Source organism: Meleagris gallopavo, chromosome Z (assembly GCF_905368555.1).
Source record: "Meleagris gallopavo chromosome Z, MGAL_WU_HG_1.1, whole genome shotgun sequence".
In the NCBI taxonomy this organism is placed as follows: Eukaryota; Metazoa; Chordata; class Aves; order Galliformes; family Phasianidae; genus Meleagris; species Meleagris gallopavo.
Genome location: NC_139435.1, coordinates 17,029,431 through 17,056,814, shown reverse-complemented (window position 1 = coordinate 17,056,814; position 27,384 = coordinate 17,029,431). Strand labels below are relative to the sequence as shown.

The 27,384-nt window shown below is 38.0% G+C and overlaps 2 protein-coding genes across 4 annotated transcripts in view; one reads left to right on the top strand and one right to left on the bottom strand.

The window, feature by feature from the left end:
- Nucleotides 1-10,404, top strand: part of PLPP1 (phospholipid phosphatase 1) — a 56,230-nt gene extending 45,826 nt beyond the window's left edge. For all 3 annotated transcript variants that reach the window (XM_085214038.1, XM_085214037.1, XM_085214036.1), the window contains exons 5-6: nt 8,856-9,032; nt 9,875-10,404. In XM_085214038.1, coding sequence (XP_085070164.1) covers nt 8,856-9,032; nt 9,875-10,000 — 303 coding nt within the window. In that variant the 3' untranslated portion in view covers nt 10,001-10,404. The remainder of the gene's footprint in view (nt 1-8,855; nt 9,033-9,874) is intronic.
- The window catches only part of MTREX (Mtr4 exosome RNA helicase), a 43,421-nt gene continuing 26,268 nt past the window's right edge, over nt 10,232-27,384 (bottom strand). The window contains exons 16-27 of the mRNA XM_085214033.1: nt 26,651-26,801; nt 24,671-24,843; nt 24,297-24,365; nt 20,169-20,297; nt 18,721-18,831; nt 18,216-18,404; nt 16,994-17,157; nt 15,596-15,701; nt 14,539-14,595; nt 13,987-14,149; nt 10,603-10,707; nt 10,232-10,428 (exon numbers count right to left, since the gene is read on the bottom strand). Of these exons, the coding sequence (XP_085070159.1) occupies nt 10,376-10,428; nt 10,603-10,707; nt 13,987-14,149; nt 14,539-14,595; nt 15,596-15,701; nt 16,994-17,157; nt 18,216-18,404; nt 18,721-18,831; nt 20,169-20,297; nt 24,297-24,365; nt 24,671-24,843; nt 26,651-26,801 (1,470 nt within the window). The 3' untranslated portion in view covers nt 10,232-10,375. The remainder of the gene's footprint in view (nt 10,429-10,602; nt 10,708-13,986; nt 14,150-14,538; nt 14,596-15,595; nt 15,702-16,993; nt 17,158-18,215; nt 18,405-18,720; nt 18,832-20,168; nt 20,298-24,296; nt 24,366-24,670; nt 24,844-26,650; nt 26,802-27,384) is intronic.

Below are 27,384 nucleotides of genomic sequence, written 5' to 3'. Positions count from 1 at the left end.
AAGCATTTCTCCTTAGTTTGTCAAGAGCAGAATTGAACTTTTAACTTCAGGGATGGAAATATTTACTTGTATGTAACTTGAACACATGTATTTTTGGGAAGCTTTGCTCCCCAGTATTTACAGCTACTTAATATTAGTTTTCCGAAGTTCCTTCTGTGAGCAGTGTTTGCCTCCCCTACATCTGGCAGCTAAGGTTGTCTAAGTAAAAGGAATGAGTCTTTGATTCCGTATCACCTGAAATACATCCATAATGGATAGCAGCCTCATTAAGCTAGGTATCTGGTTAAAGCCTTCTACAAAACCTGTAATGAGCCTAAATTTTGTTATTGTGCCTGCATTTCCAGTGTGTTTATATGCAAAATCTTCGGCTGAATTGATCTTGTGTAGCTTGCTGTAAGTGACTGCATGGCGTGAAAATAAACACGAGGATGGTGCCTGTGGTTAATGAGACTTCCCACTGGGAAAGGCAGTCTGTTCATCCCTTAGGAAAGGGGAAGGATGTACTAATTCTGTTTCATAGAACACTCACCTAACATCTTTAAAAGAAAGATAATACAGAATAAGTATATCTTTTAGTATCTTTAGGAAGTGTTAAATAGCACCAAACTGGATATTGTGATGCCATGTTCCTGTCAAAAAACTGTGGGTCTGGCAGACCAGTTTAAGACCTGAGTTTTTAGGCTAGACTTGTTTGCTTCTAGCCTTTTTATTTGTCATCTTATGGAATGAGTTGTAGAGTGTCAGGCCAGGAAGCAATGATGGTGAATGTGTTTTGGGATTCTTTTGGCTGAGCTAGGTGGATCAGCTTGGTACTGAACTGTTATCTCTGGGAAGCTTTTGCTAACAGCAACTTCATGTGGAAACCATGGGGAGACTGAGCGGCAGCAGCATCTGGGAACCTAGAGATTTAGTAACAGATGCTGGAGCCCAAAATGTTCTCATCTCGTCTCCTTGCTGCTCCTTTCCTTTTGTTATTAAAGAGCTGACACATTCCCTCTTGTATTAACAAAACCATCTTATCTGGATTGGAAGATAGGAGGACAAGCGTAACTGAACACCTTTCCTAGTAATTTCCCTGCTACTAAAATATCATTCCTTGAAAGTAGATATTGCTGTCCATCAACATTTCAGACTTTCATTTAAAAAAAAAAAAATTGTTTTAAATGTTCTCTCTGAAAGCTACCTAAGTCGTTCAATGTGTGCTCTATCTTCACTGGCCAGAATGACCCTATTGCAACCACTGCAGTTGGCAGCAATGGGTGCAGCCCTGAGGATTGAGTTGCTGTAATGGAGTTGGACTTGGCTGCAGGTAGCCTGGACATGTTGCTGGCTGCCCTTAGCTGGGGTGAGGAATTGTGCTCAGGAACCAGCCAGCTGCCATGCTATTCTGGGGAGAGTAATGCGGGATGGAGGAGTGAAGAATCTGTGAAGTGCAACTTGAGTTGCTCTTCCACAGTTCACTGGGAAAGTAGATCTTGTGTGCTCACGGAAGCAGGAAATTATAGAAGAGAACTAGAGAGCAATTGGTATTTCGGTGACCTGGACTGGCAGCCTATGCCTTGTGCAGAGAGACAACATGCTAGACACAAATGGAAGCTGGGTTTAGGCTTTTTTTTTATTTTTTTGGGGGTGGGTGTGTATATATTTATAATCCTAAATGTGAAAGTCAGACATTGCTCCTGAAATCTTGTTTGTGTTGGGATTAAAGATTGGGTGAAGCAATTCCCAAATAAGGGCCTGGGAGCCTTTTTCACAGTATCTTACATATGTCTGTTTGCATAGCAGTGTTTCTTCACTTTCCCAAATAGTGCTTGAACTGAGCTATGGAAGTCCCTAGTGAGTTCCTGCCCATGTGAAAGTTGAGGACTGTCTGGTCTTCAGAAACTAATAGGAGGACATGTCTTACTGAGAGTATTTTGTGTGGCTGTAGCTCTGGGCAGAAGCAAGCATGTTACTTGAAGCACAGATTAAAAAATAAAGGATAACTGGTCATGCTATGAGACTCAAGCATGGAGACACTTGTGTTTCTCCTACTTACAAACCCTCCTAGTACTCATTCAGTACCCGTGTTTAGACTTCTCAGTAGCAAGCAAATGAAGAAAAATGACTTCTCTATAGTGCACTTAGGAGTTGCAGCTGTTGGTAGTGCTGAGATTATTGTGAATTAGCTCCTGCAGGACAAAGATGAAAGCAATTCCTTGTAGAGTCCACCTTCTGTAGAGGGCTTCTGCAATTTGGTGTATGCAAGAGGAACAGAAGCAAATACTTTTCTCATCAGAAAAGGACAAGCATTAGTTTTTGGAGTAAAATAAATGTTGAAATTTTCCCTGCTTTATGGTAAAAAGTGATGTCAGTGAACTATTTCTACAATGTACAGCTAAGATGCAGCTGGAGGATTAATAAACAAAACAACTGAAGAACTGTTACTTGTCTGGTGGAAATGTCTGTATAAAATAGATTGACTGTACTTTCAGTTTGTCTTCTAAACTAGTATATGACAGGAGGTTTCTCTGTTGCATGGGAGGCAGCTCTCACAGTAACAAATGCCTTCTGATGGCAGTGTGCAGCTGTCTTAGGCTAGGCTAATATGTACACTGCCTTTTTGCCCTCCTCTGGCAAACTTCGTTTCCTTTATTTATCTGTCCAATGGAGCAGCTCCCTGACCAGCATATCATGTTCAAACACCAGAGGTGGCTCAGGTGTCAGGAGGAATGTCTGGTTGGAGTGAATGAGGATAGACTTTCAGAAGCAGCCCACGTGCATCTCCACCTGGAACTAAGTGCAAACCTATATCCTTTTCCTTCTCTAAAAAGGGAAAAATATTTCTGAATTGGTGGCTTCTTTCTCCTTTGTTTTCTGCCCACTCAAAAGAAAATGGAGATACAGATAAAACAGGGATCATATTTAATAAGTATTTCATTTTTAGTTGGATCTAGTATAGGTTTAGGCACACACATAGGTTTAAGCTGCATCTACTTATTAAATGATATCTAATGGCATTATGATAGAGTTAGGGTAGTATGGTTAGGTCATGGTTGGACTCTGATCTTTAATGTCTTTTCCAATCTGAGTGATTTTATGATAAGTATTTACTTAAGAAAATTAAATCTCATTAGGAAGGCAAAACAGACCTTAGTCTCCAAGCTTTTTTTTTCTTTTTCAAGATCCTCAACTCATGATTTACTTAAATTGTCCTACACCTTTGTGGTTTATAAGTTGGTAAGTTTTCTGTTCGAATGCAAGTCTGTTCTTGAAATTATTTCAGTTAGCCACTAACTGAACTAACATCAAGCTTCACAAAACTGCACACTGGATTCCTGGTTTGCTGGCAGTGCCTGGCTGGTTGATGCCTAGAGCCCTGTGTTTATAAATGGTGCTTTGGGAATGAAAGGAGCTCTTGCACTTGTAATTAATGGTTGCAGAGTGCAGGCTCGTGTGACTGCTATGCTGTTTCTCAGCACTTCTTGTGCCTGTTGGGACACTTGTGCTGAGAATTTACAATTTTTACTCAGTTTCCTGGATTTCCTATACTGCTTGGGATTCTGGAATTTTTGCTAGCAGAGCAGAGAAATAAGAATAATAGGTTCTATACAAAATGGTTTTTATACAAAGGAACCTCTAAGTTTTCTCTAATGTGCAAAAGGATGTAATTAATCTCCATACTTTCACAGGAGTGGAAAGCTTGGAAGATGTGACAGGAGGCTTTTTTTTCTTTTATTTTGCCTATTGCAAGCAGAGCAGAGAGGTCTTGGTCTGCGGTACTGGGTTGCTGAGCAATAGGAATAGGACAGGATAGATGGCAAGTCATCCACATGTCTTAATGTTTTTTGTTGCTTCGTATTGTTATGGAAAAAAAAAAAACAACCAACAGGGTGAATGTATTGTCGCATCTCCTCCATTCTTTTGCAGGGTCATGTTGAATAACTGTTTACATTGAAAATACTCAGGTGCAAACTTTGTCTTGTATAAGCTTGTATCGAGGTTATTGGTTTCTACTCTCCCTACAGATAGGCTATGCTTAGTAACTGCTAAGAGATGGAGGATGGATTGCTGTGTTGGCTGTCAGTGCATCCACACAGCTTCCTTATGGAAGACCTTACCGTCTGAGAACAGGAGGATTGTGCCCTAAAAGGATGTATTTGATATGTCAATAGAAACACAGTTTTTCTGTCCTTCAGTGTGCCTAGATTCTCAACCTTTATTCTTATGTTCTTATCCCCAGGTTTTCTGGAGGCCCTACATAATAATTACTGAGGCTGGCTCTTTTTTCTGAAGTCTGAATGGCACTGCTGGTGTCTCACATGCTTTCCATTCTTCCTTTTGCTTCTTCCTCGTGAACAACATAAAACCCAAACATACAACCTCTATACCCAGTCTCTTCACCCCAGAAACCACAATGCTAACTACGTACATGTGTATGCACGCTTGAAGTAGCTTTTATGCAGAGCTTGGTTTGGGAAAAAATCCTTATGGTGGGTTTCTGCAGCACTGACCTCGTGGCTCTTTGGACTTCTGGGATCAGCTGAATTGTTTTTAAGGACAAGTTTCTCTAACTGTACTCATTAATAGATTCAGATACCAATTATAACTGCAGTATCTCATGTCCATTATATGAGCAAATCAGCAATCCTCTGAAGCTCTTTCTTGATGCTCAGATAGATACCATGGAATTGAAGATAGACGATGGCCAAAAATAGACCAAATATGAAGTCCAATACAAACTAACTACTGTGGTCTCTCTAAGTTGGGCTTATTTGGTAGGAAAGCTGATCTTCTGCTCTTTTCTTTTTCTACTGACCTTTGTCTCTTTTACTTGGGCAAATTCAGAAGTGTTCTGATTCTTCCATGTCTTGGGGAGGTTTCACCAGGATAACAATTGTACTTTCTGGCTTGCTTAATTAATTTCACAATGCAATGAATATAGTAGGATTGAGGCAAAAACAGTGGTGGTGGGGGAGCGGGATGAGGGAGGGGAATAGATGCATCTCCAAAGGGAAACCTGTCTTCCCATTCCTTGAGACAGAATAGGATGCATTTACGAAATGTATTTAAAAAGGCCCTTTGACATCAGGAAATTTAAAAATGCTGTTAAATAAAACAGCTTTCAAATGATGACAGAACAAACAGGTGGACAAATTAAGTCTTCATGGGGTAATGGAGGAGGGAAAGAACACAAAATGTTTTCCTCATTTTTCTTCCTTTCTTGTAGGAAGACTGGTGGTGACTTAATGGAAAAAAATGTTTTGCAGTGTGGAAAACGTATGTAACAGGCTTCTAGAAAGAAAAACGAAAGATAGATATTAAATGAAAAATGTTGTTTAAGTTCTAAACATTAAAACTAAGTATTTGAGAAATTGCCTTCCCTAGTGTTGAATAAATGGGGTTTAGCAGAATTAAGATTCTGTGCCTTAAGGTAGGGATGCGAGATGTTGACTGTTAGGAAATTCTCTTGCGAAGCCACATGGATTACACCCCAAACGTCTGTCTAGGAAATAGTCACTGCACTTTAAAATTAGGCAGGTGGGTATGTGTAGCATATATTAATGCTGCCTTGGTGAAAGAGCAAATACTTGAAAATTATGCTAGAAATGTTGAGTAGCAAATAATTCCCTAGTTGCAGAGACCCTTCCATTCGTGTCTGTGGCTTCTTGCAAGGAGCCACAAAGTGGCTGTGAGTTTCTCTTCATTCCTGTGTGTATTTTTAGAAATGGAGTACCAGACCATAGATTAAGAAGAAACTTGTGTTCAGGATGTGTGTGGTGTAGAGAACATATTTTCATTATACAGTAAGCATTAGCCTGTGAAAGAAATGCTGGTGATTACTTTTAATCCTATCTCAGGAATGTTTCTGAAATCTATCTGTGCAGTTTAAAAACAACAACAACAACAAAACAAAAAACAACAACAACAACAAAAAACACCAGCAACCAACCAACCAAACAAAAAAAATAATGAGAAACTGGAGGAGGGAAGAGAAATGGATCATGGCTGAATAGTGTTGCTGAAAGATCAGAGAGATTGCTAGGATGGCAGGGAAAATGGGCAGTGTGGTAAATAACTGCAGCTCACAGAGGCACAATCCTACCTGAATAGCTCTGGATGTTGTACTCTCTTCCAGGCTCCCAAATATTTTATCAGCAACAAAAGAAACACTGCAAGGCGCTTTACAGTCCTATTAGCAAGATGAAGCTTCCTGACATTCCTCCTGCTTCTGTTGATGAAAAAGAAAGCTTATTCATTTCCAGAAACCTGAACTGGGAGGGAGGAATGGCAGGGATTTCTTTCTGTTTCTCTTCTTTGCCTGTGTTGTGGCTTAAAAGAGGAGCAAAACCAGGCAAAAAAAACCCAGAGGCATGCTGTGTATATAGGGAAGGGTTCTGTAAACGATCTGGAGTCAGTGTTAGTCAACAGGGTCAAAATAGCTCTGTTAGTGTAGTGCCAGGACATACATGCATGATGCACGTAGTGCTATATGCAGCACTCAGATATGCTTCCGGCATGAAGCTTTTTACAGGAAATGTAGTTCAGAGGTAAAAACTCCTTTCTCTTTTGACCACTTTATTTTCTTCTCCAGTGTTACTGACCTACTTCAGGCCAGATTTGTTGCTGCTGTCTTTCTGAGTCATGGTTGTAATAAGAGTCTTTGTGGGGGAGCATGACTGTCTGAGCCTATCATAAGTAATGTGCATGTGAAATTACCTGTTTAAAAATAACATGGAATCTGCCATTGCAGCAGCTGGCTTATAGAAGAAATGACTCTCAATCTAATGAGCAGTATCAGAAAATCCAATTGTAACCAAAAGAGCAGCTGTTACTTCTGAGACTAAACAGCCTCAATCCATCATCCCCTAGCAGGGTTTTTAAAAGGGACTCTGGATTTTCTATGTGGCTACTGGAGTTGATGGTGGTTTGCATGAGGCTCCAGATCTGAAGTCTGATTGAGACCGCTCTCAGTTCAGAAATGAGATCTTCTTGTAGATGTCCCCTTTTGCTTGCTGCTTTGTCATGCAGGAGGAAAATCAGAAATGTGCTCTGAATACATGCTGCTTATGGGAGATTCAAACACTATTTTACTATGTTTGTGAGCTTGCCTTATTTTATTCCTTCAGAGGTAAATGCAGTTTCCCAAGTATCTGCAGTTGTATAACTCTTAATAACTTTGTCTGCCAACTACCAGAAATGCTTACATGGGAAAAAACATATATATATTACAGCAAGCTAATTCTTGCTGTCTTCAGCAGAATTCAGTGGGAAAGAGAAAGAACAGCCAATGTTGGACCCATAGCCAGCTCTTTGCAGACTACCAACGTGTTCTCTCTGGACCCACCTCTGCTCTGCTGTTCATAAATCCCAGAGTAGTGTTAACACAGGACCATTTAAACACCTTTTGTTAGAAGAACGTTGTGACAACTGACTTTTGAAGTGGCTCAACAGTCTTCCCTTTATTTCTCTGTGGTAAAATTAAGATCCCCAGAAATATGCCAAATGCTGCTACTTGAAAGAAAAAATTTTCCAGTTCAGGCTTAGCTGTAACTTCCTCAGAGTCTGATTTCATCCTGACCTTGCTCTTAAAGAAAAGTAGTTATGGATAGCATTGATCTTTTTGACAGCCCATTTATAGCTGAAAAGTCATCATGCCAAAGTCATGATGCAAGTTACTCAGAAAACCAACCAACCATTCCCCAAATGTTTAACTTTGGAAAGTAGCACCTTTGTATCTACACTACATGCTCTGTGCTGATATTTACATTGTGAAAGCAATGCTTCTAGAAAGTAGCCCTGGCTTTTGAAGCTGTCAGCTAAGGGATTTACCAAGAGCTTATGGTGTTGTCTCAATGCCTGAAGGCTGTGTTTTAGTTAGTCTTTCAAAATCATAGAAGCTGGTCAATTAAGATTTGTACTAGACCTGGAGTTCCTAGATGGTATTGAAAGATGTACTCCATGTTAAATATAATTTCCAACTGAATTGTTCTTCTCAGAAAATAAAATGCTCTGTGCTAGTTTGTTTGTTTTTTTGTTTTGTTTTGTTTTTTTTTTTTTTTTTTAGTGTGACAGGATCAACTTGTAGAATAAAATCAGTGATGTTTGCAGGGTGGACTGTTAGAAACTCCTCTTACAGTTGAAATAAGAAATCTTGTCCTAGGTAGAACAGACAAGAAAACAAAAGCAGGGTCTTTCCTGTCTCTGGGATGTCATAGCATGAGCCTGGGGCAACACAATGAAAACAGAAATACACATAAGATAGGTAGCCCTAAGGGAGAGAGGAAAAGAATGGGAGTTGCATGCATCCGTTTGTATACCAGACTGGGAACATGGCCAATATACTGGTAGAAAAGGACTTGGAATAGATTAAGAGAAGTAAACCAGTGACAGCTAAGGAATGTGACTGAGAATAAATCTTAAAAAACTGGTCATAGATTATGTAAACTTCGTGTGTCTTGTGAACTTTACTCAAGGTGCTAATGTGCTTTCCATTTGGAGTGAGATGGGGTTTCCTACTTTTGAAAGACTACACAGTTGCCAGCTACTCTTGGATAAGAAATCTACTTACCTGTAATCAGTGTGGCAATTAAATGATTTCCATGGGATTCTTTCCAAGCCTTAAATGGCTGTTATTTCAGTGGAAGTACAGTAAGTTCTACATTACATCAATATAGTAGTTTACACAGTTTATATAAAATACAAACACCAACTATCAAACCTTTGACATAGTATGCTTTTGAGAACGCAGCACTGCTGGATGTTAAAATGTCTTCAACCACAGGTTTCACCTCAGCGCTTTACACTAACATGAGACAACTTTATGTAATTGCTTCTGTGTTTACAATATTTTATGATTTACTTTCTTTTCTTAGCTTTATCTGCAGGCCAGAATGAAAGGAGACTGGGCAAGACTCGTACGTCCTACCATACAGTTTGGTCTGATTGCTGCATCCATTTATGTGGGTTTGTCCCGTGTTTCTGACTACAAACATCACTGGAGTGATGTTTTAACAGGGCTCATCCAAGGCGCACTCGTAGCTATACTCATTGTAAGTAACTCCTGAACTGTGTACGAGTGTATTAAATGTTTGTGGGCAGAACTGCAGAGTGGTGGGCAGCTCTGTTTGGAGGAAAGACAATCAGAGGGCTGAAGCACCTCCCCTGCAAAGACAGGCTGAGGGAGCTGGGCTTCTTCAGCCTGGAGAAGAGACAGCTGGAGGTGTTCAAGGGCAGGTTGGATGAGGCTCTGGGCAGCCTGGTCTAGTATTAAATGGGGAGGTTGGTGGCCCTGCCTGTGGTAGAGGGGATGGAGCTTGATGATGCTTGAGGTCCCTTCCAACCCAAGCCATTTTATGATTCTATGAAACCATGCCTGTCTTTCCTTTTGAACACTGCTGGAGAAGGAAAATAACTTCTTGGATTGGGTGACTTTTTAAACAAGGTGCAGCAATAGTACTGTGGATAGTGAGGCAGGCTCTGGGCCAGTGATGACATGGGGGCTGTTTTGTCTGTCACACAAATACAATTGCCCAAGCCTAAATGTTTTTCAACTAACTAGGATGGAAACAGACAACTACAGTAACCCAACATGGTATGTATGTTTAAAGGAATTCAGAAAAAGATAATAGAGGCAGAGTTGGTCCAGCAGACACAGGGGCTGTGGGTAAGATGCGTATCAGGGAGGGAGTTGCTGTGAGCGAAGACTATTTGAAACAGCTTCTGAAGAAATGCGACTGGAGTGACACTTCAGAGAAAAGCAGTACCTGTTGAACCACTTCTCTTTAGATTTTGCTTTTTAATATTGAGCGTGGAATTTATCTTCATGTTAATGGCTAAAAATGGGTAAATACTTTGTTTCATTGAGGAGATTAACACTACTTTATTCATTCAGGTTGTGTATGTGTCTGACTTCTTCAAAGTGAGAGGATGTACATTTCAACCAAAAGAAGATTCCCATACAACCCTGCATGAGACACCAACAAATGGAAATCACTTTGGCAGCAATCATCAACCATGAAGAATGATTCACTTACTTCAACTGTGTTGGTCTCTGAAAGGAAAAGAATTTCACCAGTCTAATTATGTAATATAAGTAAATGCCTTTAAAGGACTTCTGCTGCTCTTGGATGCTCACTTTACCTGTATATAAGTAACACTTACTACAGTTCTGTGTATCTAAACTTTACACTGCTGTTGGTTCAAGCTCTTGCTTTAAAAAAAAAAAAAAAAAACACAAACCAAAAGGTAGTAAATCTGTAAATTTTTATTATGAATGTGGTAACACTTATCATGTACACTGCTGTTTGTACATGCCTTGTTGAAATTATTGTGGTTTAAATACAATTAATACAATGTCTTGACTCAAGATGGTATGTGAAGCTGATGAACTTTGTTACAGGTAAAGGCTTGCTGCAAACACAATATCTCTCTTGATTTTTGTAATACCTATGGGGAAAAAAAAAAAACAACAAACATTACCTACCACTACAACTGAAACAATTGCTGCTTCTGCTATGCTCCTTACCTTGAAGGCAACAGAGTTCCCAAGCCCCAGAACAAAGAACATCAAAGCTTGCCTTATATTTTGCAGAATTCTTATACATGAAGTGAAATACCTACCCTCTGCAAACTTATTTTCCAGCTCTGTGTTTCCAATTGCTTTTGCTGCCTGACACATTTGCCGAAGTAATTCTTCTAGCCTTCTCATACACCGAATTATGCTACCTGTATAAGAAGAATGACAGATCACTCTGCATCTCCGGAACCAACATTTCACCAAACAAATAATTTCTACACCGTAACCTGATATCCACATTAGCTTATTATTAGAAGATTTTCCTCAAAAATAAGTTTTAATCATTCAACCTACTTCAGCTCAACAAGCTATAATCCCAGTACTAGTGCTTGTTTACCAGCATACATATAGTATGCCCTCTGGCAGAAAGGAACAGAGTCATCTTGTATCTAGAGTCAAATTACTGTACACAAAATAACTGTTCAAGTAATCATATCTATACTTTTTCTGAAAAACAGGATATTTGCCCTGGACTTACTATAACATCTAGTGAAAAAACTTTCTAGGCAGAAAATCATACTAAGAAGCTATCATGAAAGTCAGAACCTAGGGATAATAAAACGAGGCTTCTCTTCTAAAAAAAAATCTGTGTGACATCAGTTTCTACAGCACAAATAGGTTGTGTGAGAGTAGCAGTTTGTAGAACCCACTGCAATGACATGATGTGGAAAAACATATGGAAGCCACTGGGCATAGGCACATCATGGGTATCTCCCTTGAGCCATGCTTCCCAGAGCTGCTTCTCATCTCCATTTACTGTCCTTCCAGAAAACAGACATCTACAGGCACCATTAATTGGGGTGCTGCAGGCTTTTTGTGTGTGTGTGTGTGTGTGTGTGTGTGTGTGTGTAAAAAAAAAACCCTGCTGTTAGAGAATAAATGACTATTGTCTGTAGTTTCTTGCACAAAACAAAAGTCAATCTGGAGCTGATTAACAGGGGTACTTAGCTCACTTTAACCCATCTTCCCCACTGCTTTAAAAAGCTTCTCTAATCTCCATTTCTTTCCAACACACACATTTCAATTTAATGACAACTCATTTTCATTAACCCATTACCACTGCTCCTACTTGTGGCAGGCACGCTTGGGCTTGTGCTGTAGCCATCTACTCACCACAAATGCAAGCATTCACACTGCTGGTGACTGCAGCTGAAGCTGAAATTTGACCATCAGTACTGATAAAATAACAAAAGGCAAACTTTAAGGCTTCTTCTATAGCTTATGATAGCAGACATCAACTCAAGCTTTCTGCATAGAAAGTTCTGCAAGTGCCTGTTAGCCTGGGTGGTGGCACAACACTGAACATGAAACTCTCACCCGTGAAGAGCAGAGTCTTCCCAGAAAACACTTTTAGTTGGTTTGGGAGTTCATGAAAAGCCAATTTAAAAACCACAAACATGGTGTCTTCCAATAGACTCTTAACAGCTGGCCTATTTTCTGCCCCTTCACTGAAATCAGTGCACAGCAGTGAAGGTGGAATTCCCTGAAATAGCAGGACTTCATCACTGATAATTGCTTGTTACCTGGAAGGCAGAGAACCCTTTAATAATCCACCATACTACATGGTAACAATCTCAAAGCAAGAACTTTTACTTATTTAATTAATATTTACGCTTTTCATAGAATCCTTAGAGGTGGAAGGGACCTCTCTGAAAGCCATCTAGTCCAACTCCCCTGCAAAGAACAGGGACACTACAGCCAGATCTGGTTGTCCAGGGCCTTATCCAGCCTGCCCTTGAAAGTCTCCAGGGATGGGGCATCCATCACATCACTAGGCAGCCTGTTCCAGTGCCTCACCACCCTCAGTGTAAAAGAGATTTTTTGTATATCTAACCTTAAATGTACCCTCTGAGCTTGAAACCATCTTCCCTTGTCCTGCCACCACACACCCTGCTTAAGAGTCTGTCCCTTTCTTTCCTGTCGCTCCCCTTTAGATACTGAAAGGCTGCTATCAAGCCACCTTGCAGCCTTCTCTTCTCCAGGCCTAACGGCCCCAGCTCTCTGCCTGCCCTTGCAGGAGAGGGTTCCATTCCATGGACCAGTTCTGTGGCCCTCCTCTGGACATGCTCCAACAGATCCATGTCTCCTAACAGTGTTTCCATTTCATTAAAATCACTACATCAACTTGGATAATGAGTGCAAACTCTCCTGGGATTGAATTTAAAGTGATAGAAGATGTATGATGTGCTTTCCATCCTTCTGGACAACGCACAGAAAACCAGCCGCAAATTAAGGCATGCATCTCATGCATCCCTTGCCATGCAAACTGAACTTCTCAAAACAGATCTGTATGAGTTAATTCTGAAGAAGCTAGCACTATTCCAGTCAACAGAGAGCATGCCAAAATGACTTGACAGAGATGATTAACAAAGAAAATGCTGGTGCCCCAATGTATTATTCTGAGCAGTCAAGAACTAACATGAAAACACAAGTAAGCCAGCTACTGCAGCTGTTTCTATATTCCACTTTCTCAAAATACATTTGCAGCCTCTCAGACCTTCCTTTCAATGTGAGGTGTTCGCTGAATGCAGAATCCAAGACTGCCAGGATTCCTGTTGCTCACAGGTACCCTGGCTCATGAAGTTCCTGGGTCTGTGCAATAAGGCCCCCCATTTGCAACCATATACAAACACGAAAATGGAACTTCAGGGAGGCAAGACAGCAGTTAACGGTAATAGCTTCATAAAGGATTTCCAGTATCAGTCCTTATACACACAATTATAATATAATGATTATTAATCCTCTAATCCTTCACGATTTTCAACACCATTCATCAAAGAAAAAATTAGGTTTCTCATTCTGATAGGATCTTCATTGAATGCGTTTTCTTTTTAGGAAGCAAATTGGGTTTAAATCATTTTACTTTAAAAATAAGGTAAAGTCCTAATTATGATTCCTGAAGAGAGAGTTTCTAGCATTACCATTTTAGGAACAAATTAGCTGTAATCTGACATTTTACAAACAGCCTAAACAGATGTGATTACCTCTCACTTCTATCATCATTAAGATAGTGGGAGGAACTTTCAACTTAACAAGCAAATAAATAGATTAACTAATGAGCAGAAGTGCAAGAGTGGTACTTTTTTTCCTTAACAGCAAGCATTTGGAATATGGTATTTTGCTCTAGCTAACAAAGCATTACTACTTTTTGCAGTGCTTAGGATTTTTGAGATTTATGGAAAGATTTAAAAAACAGAGATATATCCTTTTTTAAGAGGCAGATTCTAAATGATTAGCAGTGCAACTGTAAACTAACTGTAAATTAATATATATTGTAGAAAGTTTTTTCCCACTTCGTTTTCACCACACAGATACTTGAATACATAGGAGTTTAAACAGATAGTGACCTACTATAAAGATATTGAGAACTCAGATGTAGCCATTTTTGTGTATCTGTTATCAGCCTAAAGAAGAACTGATCAACATACCTTCAAAGACATCAGTCATCTTGCAAATGTGAGCAAAGCTAGCTCCATTTGCCCATGTGTATACAACATCCATGAGATTGGGTCTGAAAGAATTTAAGTAATTTTCTTCATCAATTTCCAGTTTTGCTTCTGCTGATACCCTGGCGATCCTTTTAGCACACTCCTTTAAAATAAAATATTTAAAATTTACAAGCTTAAACAGACTAAGTATTTAACCAATAGAAATACGTATCAGTAGGCAATGGACTCAAGTCAAGGTTTCCTTTCCAGCACAAAGTTACTTAGTATCAGAAAATAAGCCACAGATCACATTATTATTTAAATCTACTTGCACTAACAGGTTAGTGTTGTAAGCAAGCTTATACAAAGTTTCTAAAATGCATGCTTTAAATTAGCAATAAGGTTCATAGCTAATTAGATAAGTCATTACAACACACTGTAAAACCACATGCAATTAGTGCCAGCCACGTGATGATCCAAAACCACTTACTACACACATGCTTTGCCCAGATCTCACTGACCCTGAGCTCAGGCAGATCTCCAGGGCATTACCTGCATTTGTCGAAGTGGTCCTGCCAGCTGCTCTGTCAGTTTTGGCATTTCATTGGACTGAAAAAGAAGGTATGAAATAACTTCATGCACTCCCATGTATTTCCTCTAAACCAAATTAGATGCGAAAGTAAAAGCTACGATGTGTGCTAACATCATCCTAAATGATTTCTGTGACTTCCCAAGCTTGTTATCAAACACTCTTAATCTACTGAATTCCCCGTGAACTCCTTTTCAAACCAAATCAGAAAACAAATCTTTCCTGTACATGACAAGTACAAAAAAAAAAAAAGTACTTGCTTTCTGAGCAGTGACAGAATTTCTTCCAGAAACTTCCACAACTTTGAACTGCAAAAACTTGAGCTGTTACAAACTTTTTGTTAAGAATATAAAAAGGAAATGCTTTTAACAAACATTAGTGGTAATTTAAGAAAATACAGCTTTACGGTTACAGCTACATTTTATGTTCTAGCTGTTCAGACATGAGTACTACTGCTAACTGAACCACAGCAGTGGATTCTAGCTTTTAATTTTCTGTTGCTTATGAGCAATGGCTTACTTTGGCATCCCTTCTACCAACAAGAATAATTTAGTAGTATCTGCTACCTTTCGAGTCAGCCTGAGTGCTAAGCCTTGCTAGCCACCTGCAGTGAAATTTTATATGGAAGTTTATTTTTTAGTGACATTGGGAAAATGCAGTGAACTTCTATCTAACTTGCAGGCAGGAAAACAAAGGTATCAGGTATTAAATGTCTATGGTCTTGTTTTTCATTTGTATCAATTCCATGTGACACTGCCATTTTCGTCAATAGGCCAAGGGTACTGTCCAAATAACAAAGCACAGGCATGCCTCCATTAAAAATAACCTCACTCCAGAGCTTAAGATACAGATATTGACAAAATCTGTGTGCTTAAAGGCAGATCGTGTTGAAACAACTTAAGAAAGGATAAAAATATGCAATGGATTGTACTATTACCACCAATTTCTGGAACTGAATTAAAAGCAGTACTGTTGGTAGATGAGAATGTCTAGAATTCATAGGCTCAGGAAGTAACTCACGTTCTCCTGAAAGACAAAACAGCTTAGCAGCGCAGTTGCCTGATCTGCAGATAAGTCATTGAAGAGCCCATTAAACATCATTTCGGTCAGGAGAAGTTCATCAGCACTAAAATAAAAACAAAGAGAAGAACGCTTAGTGAAAAGACTCAACTGTCATTCTTAAATGAAGTATTATTAACTGCTTTGTGAAGTGACTATGCATAGCTAAAAACAAAAGCTTCTTAATTTCTTACTTACTGGAACGCAAAAAACTGATGTATTGGCTTTTTGAGAGGGATGCCAATGAACAAGATGTTAATGTAAAGTAACTAAAAGCTCTAACTGGACTAGAGGTAATGTCTCCTGATAGTTCATAACAGTTTAGGTTAACAGCTTTATCAGACAGAACATCAAGAGATTGAAAATAACAAGGGAGAGACACGAATTGGCACTGCTGCTGTTCAAAGAGAGTCAGCCAGATATTTCCAAGATACCGGGAAGAGGAAAAAAATTGCTTCAACTTCCTCAAAGAACAAAGATTCCATACCAAATTCCAAAAGGAAATGCATGACCAATACAAAATCCAAACCTACTACTTGGATAAAACATCGAATTCTTATTAAGAGTACATCTCTATTTAGAATTTATCAGATGATGCATAAGATGGGAGAAATAACTTGTTTTTTTTAAAACAACAAAAATTGAAACTCATCAGAGAACGGGTCCTGGAAGTGAGGAGTTGATAAAATGCTGCTGCAGCTCACCCATTCACTATCAAGTTTTTCAGGGCAGATAGTATAGACAGTCTATAAGGCAAGCACTACAACAGTCATTCTGACTTCTAAAAATACACTGCTCTATCAGTGTTTGAGTTACACCCTGAAACAGAATCCAATTCATGAGTTTCCATGGAATCTTTACAATATGTTTCAATGTATACATATCTGTTAAATGCATTACAGTAAAATGCATCACTCCTATAGATTTGTTCCAGCTGCCCTATGGAACCAATTAAGCTGTATTCTAAACCTGTTAGTGACTTGGGCATTGCTGACACTCACTGTTACACACCCATGTTTGGGTGTAACATGAGTGGCTCTGTGCTAAGAAACAATCCTCTCCTGTAATATACAGTATTAAACAACAACACATACCATTGCCTAAGCTGTGTAAAAAACTAGCCATTGTTCCATCATTTTAACATCCACCTTTTACTTTTGGCATATACTGTATTTTGTTCTTCAGATGCCATTTTATTGCTTTAATTCATACATTCCCTTTTAACCGCACCTCTCATAGCCTAAGAAGAACCTTTCTCCCAATGGTCCCAGAATATTAAAACACAAACATGACACACTACTTTCTGTGAGGCCAGCAAAGCGTGCCTGCATGACGAACACTTGGCACAGAAACAATTACCTGCTGATTTCACAGGCAACACGTCCTTTCATCTCAATGACATCGGAAGATGTGGCAAACCCCAGCCTTCTCAAAACACGCTTGCGGCATTTGAGTTCATCCATTTGTAAGACAGTTCTGGCCCTTTTCAGTTCTCGCTTTGCTGCTTTAATATCCATGGCAATCTAGGGGTGTGTCAGGAGGAGAGAATTAAGTGTCGCTTTGCTAACAGACGCCACTGTCTAGAGACATTCAATATGTGTGGAAGCCTCAGCACTACAGTATACAGACACAGCAATTGAAACTGACTACAATAATTCTATTAAGAAGATGAAAGTTATAAGTAAAGTGAAAAACACCAAAAAGCTGTATTGGCTCCATTCACCCGTAGAGAACTCCAGCATGTTTGGGAAATTTAGCTATTTATCCAGAAGGAAAAAAATAAAAAAATCACAGACGAAATCTCTGGTTGTGAGCTGACACTTCATCTAAGACCAATACTACACCCATTACCAACTCTTTCATTGAATACAAGCCAAATGCATTAGTTAGTGTAATTACAACCTCTCCAGTTTATCGCATCACAAAATATCATCATCCTAATGGCAGCATGCACAGCACAGACACCCCTGTGGAAGTCTGCTTGGTCCACTAGGTCTTAACACATACAACCTCGTGCTTTTCATGACAGAAATAAACTCACTAAATAAACTCACTCCCATGAAGAGAATCCTAGAGAATTTGTTCTCTGGAGCAGGACAGAAACAAATAAATTATTTTTACATGCAGCTGCTTTCAGTTTAGCAGGGTGCAACTCTATACAAAATAAGTATACTGCTTCCAAGCCGGGAGTCAGGAAAAAGCAGCATAAGGTACTCTCTACAAGCTAGTAAGCCCCATCACCTCTCCTTAGCTCTGCACAAGCTTATTATGAATGAGAAGTTTTAATTATCTGTGGGCATGCTGTGGTGTGCCATGCCTACTGACTGAACAGAACTTTAGTGGCACCTCTGTAACCTTTCAATCTTTAGTGAGTGTTTCCAAAAAGCTTTCTTTTCAGATTCAATTTTCATCTTTATCAGTGAAGGACATGGCACAGCCCCTGCCAGTTTGTTAATGAGATTCAGTATTTCTCACTTTAATTATGGTAGAACTGTGCTTTGAGAAGAAAAAGAAAAGCAGTTAAGCCTCACTTCAAGTAGATACAGATATACAGGAAATAGCCTCTTGTTTTATATTTTACCTGTGCTTTTCTTTCACAAAGTTTATATATAGTTTCTAAATTGGGATCATTATGAAGAGGATGCGAATACATCCTATGCTCAAATGCTTCTACTTTCTGGATGACTTTTTTCAGTCCTTGATCTTTGATACCCATGTCATCAATGGGATCTAACAGTGGTATCCCATCAGGAAATCGCTTCTGTACTTCCTTGAATGTAAACAAAAGAAAAAAAAGAAGACAAGATAAATTTTCTTTTAATATTGTAACAGCACAACAAAATACAATTTTAAAAATAATCTGACACAGTTAGAGGGATGTGAAAGGAGGAGGTGGAAGTTTGGTATGAGATATTTCAAGTCAGTCTGAAAAGGGATAGAACTGACATACATTCCCAGTTTCCAATGCCTTTTAAAATGACTCCTGATGTGACTCAAAATTTAGACAGATTTGTTTAAAACTAGTTGTCCTTTGTTCAAGTGTGCCCCTCTAATCAAACAGCTTTCATGGCTTTTGAGAAACTTACCTGTATAGATTTCAGCACACTTTGCCTGTTGTCAATAGGCCTCAGGTCTTTCGGTATGTAAAGTCTGACACTGCTGATGGCCGAGAGGAGATGTACCAGAACAGGAACAACCTTCCAAACAGAGTGCAGTATCCAGTCAGTAAAATATGTATTATCACTTCTGCCTTGTAAAACTTCACAAAGGAAAAGGGAAACTGAGTAAAGAAGGACACAGCAATGGATAAAGGAGTAGGAGGAAGCAGCAAATATGAATAACGAGGTAAAGCACCAATAAGCCAGTCTGACCAAATGGGAAAATTCTGTATTCCATTCAATCTGGACAGAGGCTCAAGAAGAAAAAATAAATAAATCAGTTTTCCTATTGCTTGTATTCCGGTGCAGCAAGAAGTAGATATAACTACTGAATATGTACTCTCATTCAGTATATATATCAATAAGATTAGATTGAATCGTATTTCTTAACTATATTTCACTGAAATACACAGAATAATTCAACAAACTATCCTGCATTATGAAGTCTTTATGTACATATTTAGCTTTTACAAGATGATGATCTCTAGACACTTTTGACACTCTTTTTTCTTGCCTTTTTTCTATTGGGATACCTCTTGTGATCCAAAATAGACAAATTACTGTCACAAATACAACTAGAAATATTAGCAGAAAATAATAAATAAGAAAATATGTATTCATTAGCATCAAAACCACGAAGAAGCCATCAGCAGCTTAAAACAGAATTGTGAAAAAAAAACTCTAAACAAACTGAATAATTGTATTTGATCTGTAATAGCTTGTTTTGATACAGGGTGCTAAAATTGAAAACTTCATGTAATGCAAACTTTTTCACAAAAACTTTATTTTTGATTGAGATAGACTTGCAAATCTGAAAGAGTTTGAAAGGGGTAAAAAGAGGAAGAATATAAATTAAAAGAAGATCTCTTCCTCAGTTTTCAGATTCACAACTGAAAAGACTTTTAAAGAAAGAATCTGCCAAATATCACCGCTAAAATTGACTACTCAAAGATTACCTACAATCTAACTAAATTCTCAAATTTCATTTAAGAAAGGCACATTAGCCCCAAAATCCTGCACAAATATCGGAGAGAAAACAGCTTACAGACACTTAACTGTTTGAAGGTAACACACACAGGTGATTTTAGTAACTATGTTCGCATAGCAGCTATGGTCTTTCCTACGCTGATTTCAAAAACTTAAGGGGACAAGAACTAAGTTTCAAAGCAGTCCTTGACATGGTAACAAATAGACTCAAGTAATTTGTTCACTGCTGAAACACAGTTTCCTCTTAAGTGTTATCAGCAACCACTTGAAAAAGGCACACAGCTCCTCTTCATGAATCAATCTCCCTTCTACAGTTTTCAAATGCTTCAGAAACAGAATCTTGCAGAGCAATTACAAGAAACTAGTGAGAATAAATACTTATAACAAACCTGCATCTCTCCTTTCTCATCAGGTCTTGCTGGCTTTGCAGCCTCAGTAGCAGAATTTTTCAGACTCTCTTTGCTGCAGTGCAGGAGCACTTCAACTACATACAATGGGTCCAACTCACCAGAATTAGGCTGTTGAGGGCACAGAAAACAGATCCACATCAGTTATTTTAAAATAACAATGAGAACGGAAGGAAGAAGCATGATTTCATTCAGTATTAAAGGTATGAGATGAGCAGCGGCTCATCTCTCTTCGCAGAGCATCACTTCAGTGATGCAGTACACTCGTTCTGAAAACTACTGAATGTATTGATTTACAAGATCCATCACACAGAAAAATACATCCCCCCCCAAAATTCCTTTCTCCCAACCCACACTTTCCAATGTGACCTGTAGTGTAACAGCAGCTTTAAGTGTGTCTGCCTTTTTTTTTCTAGATGTTACACTTTCCTAGTAAGCCAACATTTTTTGAATTGTAATGCAAAAAATATCTGGTAATACTGAACTTGCTAGTTTTGTCTTTAAAAAGAAAAAAAGAAAGTTGTGGGTGTCTGTTTCATCCACAGGTTTGCAAGTTCAAGTTTTTCCCCACAGTAAGCATAAAATAAAAATCCTTCCAGCATAATATATTTTATCTGCAGCAGACAAAATTGTATCTTGCAGACCAAGAATTTATACATCCCAAATTGCACACTTGTCATTTGACATCTACTTAAAGAACACAAACATGTAGATGCAGCCGTTAAAAAGCACTGCTTGCAAAGCTGTAACCTTTATTACATACTGCTTTAAAGGCAAAAACACATATGTCAGGTTATTTGACTGGACTGATACACAGCAAGGTTGTTCAAACGAACACTTCCTACCAGCAAATTTTTTTATGACTTCGAGTAGAACAAAATTACAGGCCTAAAATCGAAGATAGGACTGTGTTTTGAATTTATATACACAAGTTTTTCCCCTTCCAATTGCAGGTTTGGGGGAGAGGTCTTCATAAAATCTTTTATTTACTAAGTTTGATGTTACTGGGTGCTATGCAACACATGGTTTGGCTTTCAAGTGCATGCAAAGAAGGATGGAGGCATCCAACATTTTTAAAGGACTTCCAGAAATTTACAGGAAACCATCATGATAAACAAAACAGAAAAACAGAGTTAGTCTTTTCTACAGCCTAGGTTATTTCATAATAAAAATCCATTTACTTGCTGGGGAGAAACTTTTGTCTGAACTGTGTCCTACATATGCAAAAAGGACTCACAGCAGCCATGCACAACACCAACAGAATACTGCTGTTCTCTGAACTGCTATTTGAAAGTAATGTCCACATAGAATGGAAACAGTATTTATTCAGCCATAGCCATGGAAAGCACAACACTGGCTTGGAAAAGAGACTGAAGCAATATAAGCACTTACACACTACACAAAATGCTAGAACTGGGGATGTCTAGAAAATGAGTGTTTGTGACTATACTGATGTTCACTGCACTAAAAAAGGAGGAGTGTAAGAGTCACAAACATTTACTGTTAATACTGCACTCTAAGCTTAGGTACACCAATGGATTCAGACAATGCTGTCCAGACACAATGTAATCTAGACTGCTAGAAGACATTTCCTTTTCCACAGCTACAATGTCTTGGGTACCAAAAACTTGAAAATGAATACCCACATCTTTATGTGTAAGAGCAAAAATAAAACTAGGACACACTGTGTCAACAAAAACTTGTTAGTCACAGAAATCCCTGTCATGCCAAGTTGGAATGCCCTCTTTCATAGAGCACTGCATGATGTGATGCATCCCAGGGACTTGTTCTTAAGCATCTATTACATCATCTGCCTGGAAACAAAGCAACACTAGACAACAGGCTTGACCTCTGAATCAATATATTTGTCACAGATAACAAATTCAGATTCCTGGTTCAGTAAGATGAGATTTCCAAAAAATTCAGTGACTGACTGAGAACTCTAAATATTACACCACATATACTCTAAACACTGATATACTCTCCACCAATTATACTCCAAACATTATAACCATTACACAGAAACATCCACAGGTAAATACAGAAATTCAATATGCAAGAACTATAAAATCTACACAAGAAAAACTAAATTATGCCATCTCAAATTTCAATAACAAGAACAATTAACGGACAAAAAATTGATGTCTACAATTAAGCAACAGAAGACAATATGGAGTATACCCAGTGTAACAATAAAACAAGCATGCTGCTGGCACAAAATAGAAGAAATAAACTTATAATAAATTCTTAACCGAATACTTTGTTTTTGCACACACTGCAGTTCAGAATAAAGTGTCATTTGCAATTCTGTGGAATGCTGCATCTTGAAATCATGCTAGAAAAAACAACAAAATGTAATTAACTCTGACCATAACTGATAATGACTAATGATAGACATACTGTAACCCCAAATTATACTTACTCCTCACTAGAAAAATAAAAGATACATTAGAAACTACGATGCTACTAAAGAAAAACTAACAACATCAAATTCAACATTATTTGTGAAAGCAAATCAAAGAAGTGTAATGGTTTAAAGACAGAGGAAAGTTTAAAGATACAGCATAATAATTACATACTGCAAATATTCATTAAGTAAAAAATGACATTAAAGAGGAATGGGGATATGTATCTGTATCCTAGGACAGATGCAAAGACAGAGACATGAAAATAAGAAATAAGAAACTAACAGCTTCTGCAAGTGCTCATTTATTATGCCTCTGCTCATAGTAACCATTTTTTCCACACTGATTTTAAATTTACATAATTTTAAGGCAATTCCATAATTTTCAGCACCTACTGTCATTCTTTCCATACGATTCAGAAGAAAAATTCAAGCCAGCTGCTAGAGTGACTTGATTAAACTCAACTAAAAACTAGACCTGGAGCCAGAGCCATCATCTTCAGAAGATGCTGTAATTTCAAAGCTAATGTTCAAACCTAATGGCTTTGCACAACAACGAGGCAGGCCAGATAGGGAAGGCAAAATATGTAAGCAGACACAACGCTGGTAGAAATACCTTCAGTAACACATAAGTTGGTAATTTTACATAAAAGGCTGGAGTCAGGGAAGTGTATTTTACTGCTCATGTGGTTCTGTGAAAAAAGCAGCCCAGAAGCACAGTTGAAGCAACAGCAGAAAGAACCTATTTTTCCAATTTCAAAAAGGAAGATGGAAATACAAAATAAAATCTCTTCTAGCAAGTTCTGCATGCACATATTTTTCTCATTTCCCCTTTAATGAATATATATATTGGAAAAGGAGCAAAAGGTGCCACAAAATAGAGGTACCACTAGAGCCTGACTTCAGGTTTAGCACTAGTAATTAATGCCAAAGCTCTACTGCCAAAATTACAGCAAAAACACCACCACATAAAAATATACTTTAAACTTAGTTTTCAGTTTAGTCAGTAGAGCAGCTCATCAAAACAATTCTTAAAGGGAAACCAAAATATGGTCTCTGGGGTTATGCAGAGACCAACTATAAAAAAGGACTTTGGGAAGGAAAAAACAAATCTGGCTTCATTACTGCATTCCGTATTTTGTTGCACATTTCCCCAAATCCGTTTCTATTCTTCTGCTTTGTTTGTATTTTAACTTTCCAACCCTTAACCTACAGCAATAAGGGTATAAACAATCTCACATCTCAGCTACTAGCTTAGGACTGGAGATACGATTCCTGGTTTTAACGTAACCTTCTACATGGTGCTGGATGTCAGCCTCCCTCTGCTCTCACCTCTCACAGCTTCTAAAAATTTTTTGAGATTAAATAACACAGCATTTAGGATACCAATGCTGGGGACACCTCAGAAAGAAACTAAATATCTCGAAATTTTGCATTTTCAAAAGTGCTTTTGAGTCAGTTACCTCATATAAATGAGAATCTCCTCCATAAATATATCAAATATTTTAGCCTAGGATTGAGTGTTTGTCCTAACTGCCGTAATTTTTTTCCTTGAACATCCACTTTGGTAAGTCCTGAATTTTATCTAAATTTGAGGTGAAAGGCTAAAGTTTTTGTCTTTGAAAACCATAAAGAAAACAGGAAATCCATCTTATTTTCAGAAAGTTAAAACAGTAAGATAGATGTTTTTCTCACACACTTTTTACCTTAACATTGGATTTCTTTGAGAAATTAACAACCACTCCCCATCCAAAGTCATCATCTTCATTTTTCACCTGAAAGTAACAGAAGACATTGTAACACAACCTCTGTATAGCCACATCACAGTGAGAGTGTATTTTCTTACTTTCGTTATTACAACAGCAGTCATATGGACTACTATTCACCATCAAAATAGCATTTATTTTTCTTTCATTGCTGACTGTTTAACAGAAAGATATGTAACGAAAGTAAAAATTGTTAGTAGGAAGCACATAACTTTTTAACTAAAATTAAAAAGTAAACTAAAGAAGACAAACGAACACTGCAACCACAGGAAGACAAAATAAAACCAAAGAACAACAAAAAAATCTCCATTTACCTTTACCAGTCTTCCTGGCTGTAGAAAGGGCAAGCAATACTTGGGCTTGTGAATATATTCTTCAATCTCTTTACCCAGTTTTGCAAGCTGCTGTCGGATTTTATAGTATATGACCACATTTTCTTCATTGGGAATTACTATTTTGTTATACTGTTCTTCCAATTTATTCACCTCTATAATAAAAAGTAAAATGTCATGGACATGAATCATTTCATAAGCTTAGAAGTCGATGTTTCTCTTTCACACCTACAAAACCAGTATTTTCAAGACTTATTTTCTGTGTGCAATAATCCATTCTCTGAAAAACTGGAAATATCTAAACGTGTCCAATAAATTTTATTTATAGTAAATTAAATACAGTACTTAACATCATTTATTTGTTTATTTTTAAAACCCAAACAAAGCATAGCACATTTTGTAAACAAGCCTGAGAACAGAGAAGCCTGGGCCACCAATTGTCCAGGAATCACTGACAGGGTTGCAGAGAAGTCCCATAAAACTGTGCAATGATTTGTAAGAGGGGAATCACCGCATGCCAGGGCTCTCTGACCTTTTCCTACAAAAAAATATTTGCACAAAGACATCTTCTAATGACTTCCCTCATGAGAATCAGTGTTCTGCTTTACATGCATACTGTTCTGAATTCCCTGCTTTTCTTCCTCAAGTGTTTTCACATCTTATTTAAGCAAAGCAGTTCTTATTTTAAGGAACATGCTTCCTTCTCTCACACTGGAAACACAAGTCAATATAAACAAAGAACTTACTATAAAGATGGACATTCTCTACAAATTTACCTTCTTGCATGCTATTTGAATACGCACGAGTGACTCAAAAATCCCACTTCAATCGAGCCTAAGACACAATTCAGGGAAGTGCTCTCTATTTTTAGCTGCCAAGCTTTTATTTTTTTAAATTAAAAAAGCTAGCAATTCATACTGGTGACATGATTTGCACCTCGACCTAAAAAAACATTTCTCTGCATTGTATTCTAGATTGCAGCTGAAATGATTTAAAAAATTCTAAATGCCATGGTGCCTAAGCAAAAAACGTGAAAAAACACACAGAAAAAGTACTTCAGCTCCATTTCTTTATTTCAGTAGTAATGCTGGAATGCCAGCATGAAGATTTAGGCATGCCAATTGGAACAGGCAGATTCTCAGGAAACACATACTATGTTTGACTACTACTGCCCTAAATACTGCACTTGCAAACTGTAAGAAACTCTGCAAAGAGAATCAGGACAAAACTGAACTTGTTTATCAATCCCACACATACACTGCGCAAGTGCACTCTGTCTTTTGATATTCTATTAACAGTCAAACAGATGAGCTGCTTACATATGGGTGGCAAAGGAAGCCATATCTTGTCTTCTTAATTTTGGGTTAAATTTTCTCATTCCCAAATATTGGCTGAGATCTTTGGAAACTGACTTTGGCTCATGAAAACACACTGTTAAAAGATCACGGCTGAAAATTTAGTTAACTAAATGGAGTGCAAATAAAGTCTTAATCCTGTCTTAATTTTGTGTTTCAACTTAACTTCCCCCCCACACACACTACTACTCTGAATACAGCATGCCTTAGTGACTGCAATGAGACTTAAAATTATTTTAGCTAAATTCTACATATCACTAAGAAATAAAACTTATCCTCTCTGTCCCTCTTGCAAGCTGCAAGAATTTCTGAATTATTTTCCCTCTTCCTGTCCTAGAGGTTACCAATGGGAGTAACCGTTTTTGTCCAAATCTCAGGAGAACGCCCTCCTTATCAGTGCAGGTCAGCATAGATCTTAACAAGGAGAGGAAATTACTCTTCCTGAAATTGTAACAAAATAGCAAACAGTGCACTGGCAACTGCTGATAGGGAAAACAAGAACTCACAGGTTCACACAAGGACAATGGAGTTCAAATGCCCAACATCGCTGCCACAGTAGTTTTTATGCTACGTTTCGTAACTGAGAATAACATACAAGAATACTTACTTTCTACCACTCCTGGAATAGCTCTGTAATGTTGAAACTGATAGAATGACTTCTCTAACATGTATTCAGGGTTAATTTCTTCTACTCGAAGCAAGTTCAATACCATGTTGTAGGTCAGGTGGAATGCACTGTTTAAGGGATCAGCTGAACCCTGAAAAAGATTCAAGAACATTGTCCAGCTAGTAAATAAATTAATTGCAGCATACAGGAGCACATCAAACATAAAACATTATACAAAGAGCCGCTTTGATGGGTAGCATAAATTGTCTTGTTTATAGATTACTTCTCTCATTAAATCCTAAATAATTTTTTTATGCATGTAACAATATTTGTATGATTTATTGTACTTATATACATACTGCCATGTTATAAATGAAAAGTTTTCTTTTGCATTTCTTGTAACCATTATCTGGATTCTATTGCTTTAACTTTAAAATAAGTCGTTTAACCACTAAAAGCAATCCATTATTTTTATATTCTGGAAAAACTTACTCACACACCTTTTTCTCTTTAAGGAGACTAATTGATCACAATGAATTTTGTTTGAAAATAGGTACTCTGCAACTTCTTTAACCTAAGGAACGCCTCAGTCTAAAATTAGTTTATAGGTTGTTCCATAGAGGCTGTGGACTCTCTATTTCTGGAGATGCACAAAAGCCACCTGGACATGGGCCAGGGCACCCTGCTCTGGGTTTGTCTGCTTGGGATTGGAGCAGATGAGCCCCAAGGTGCCT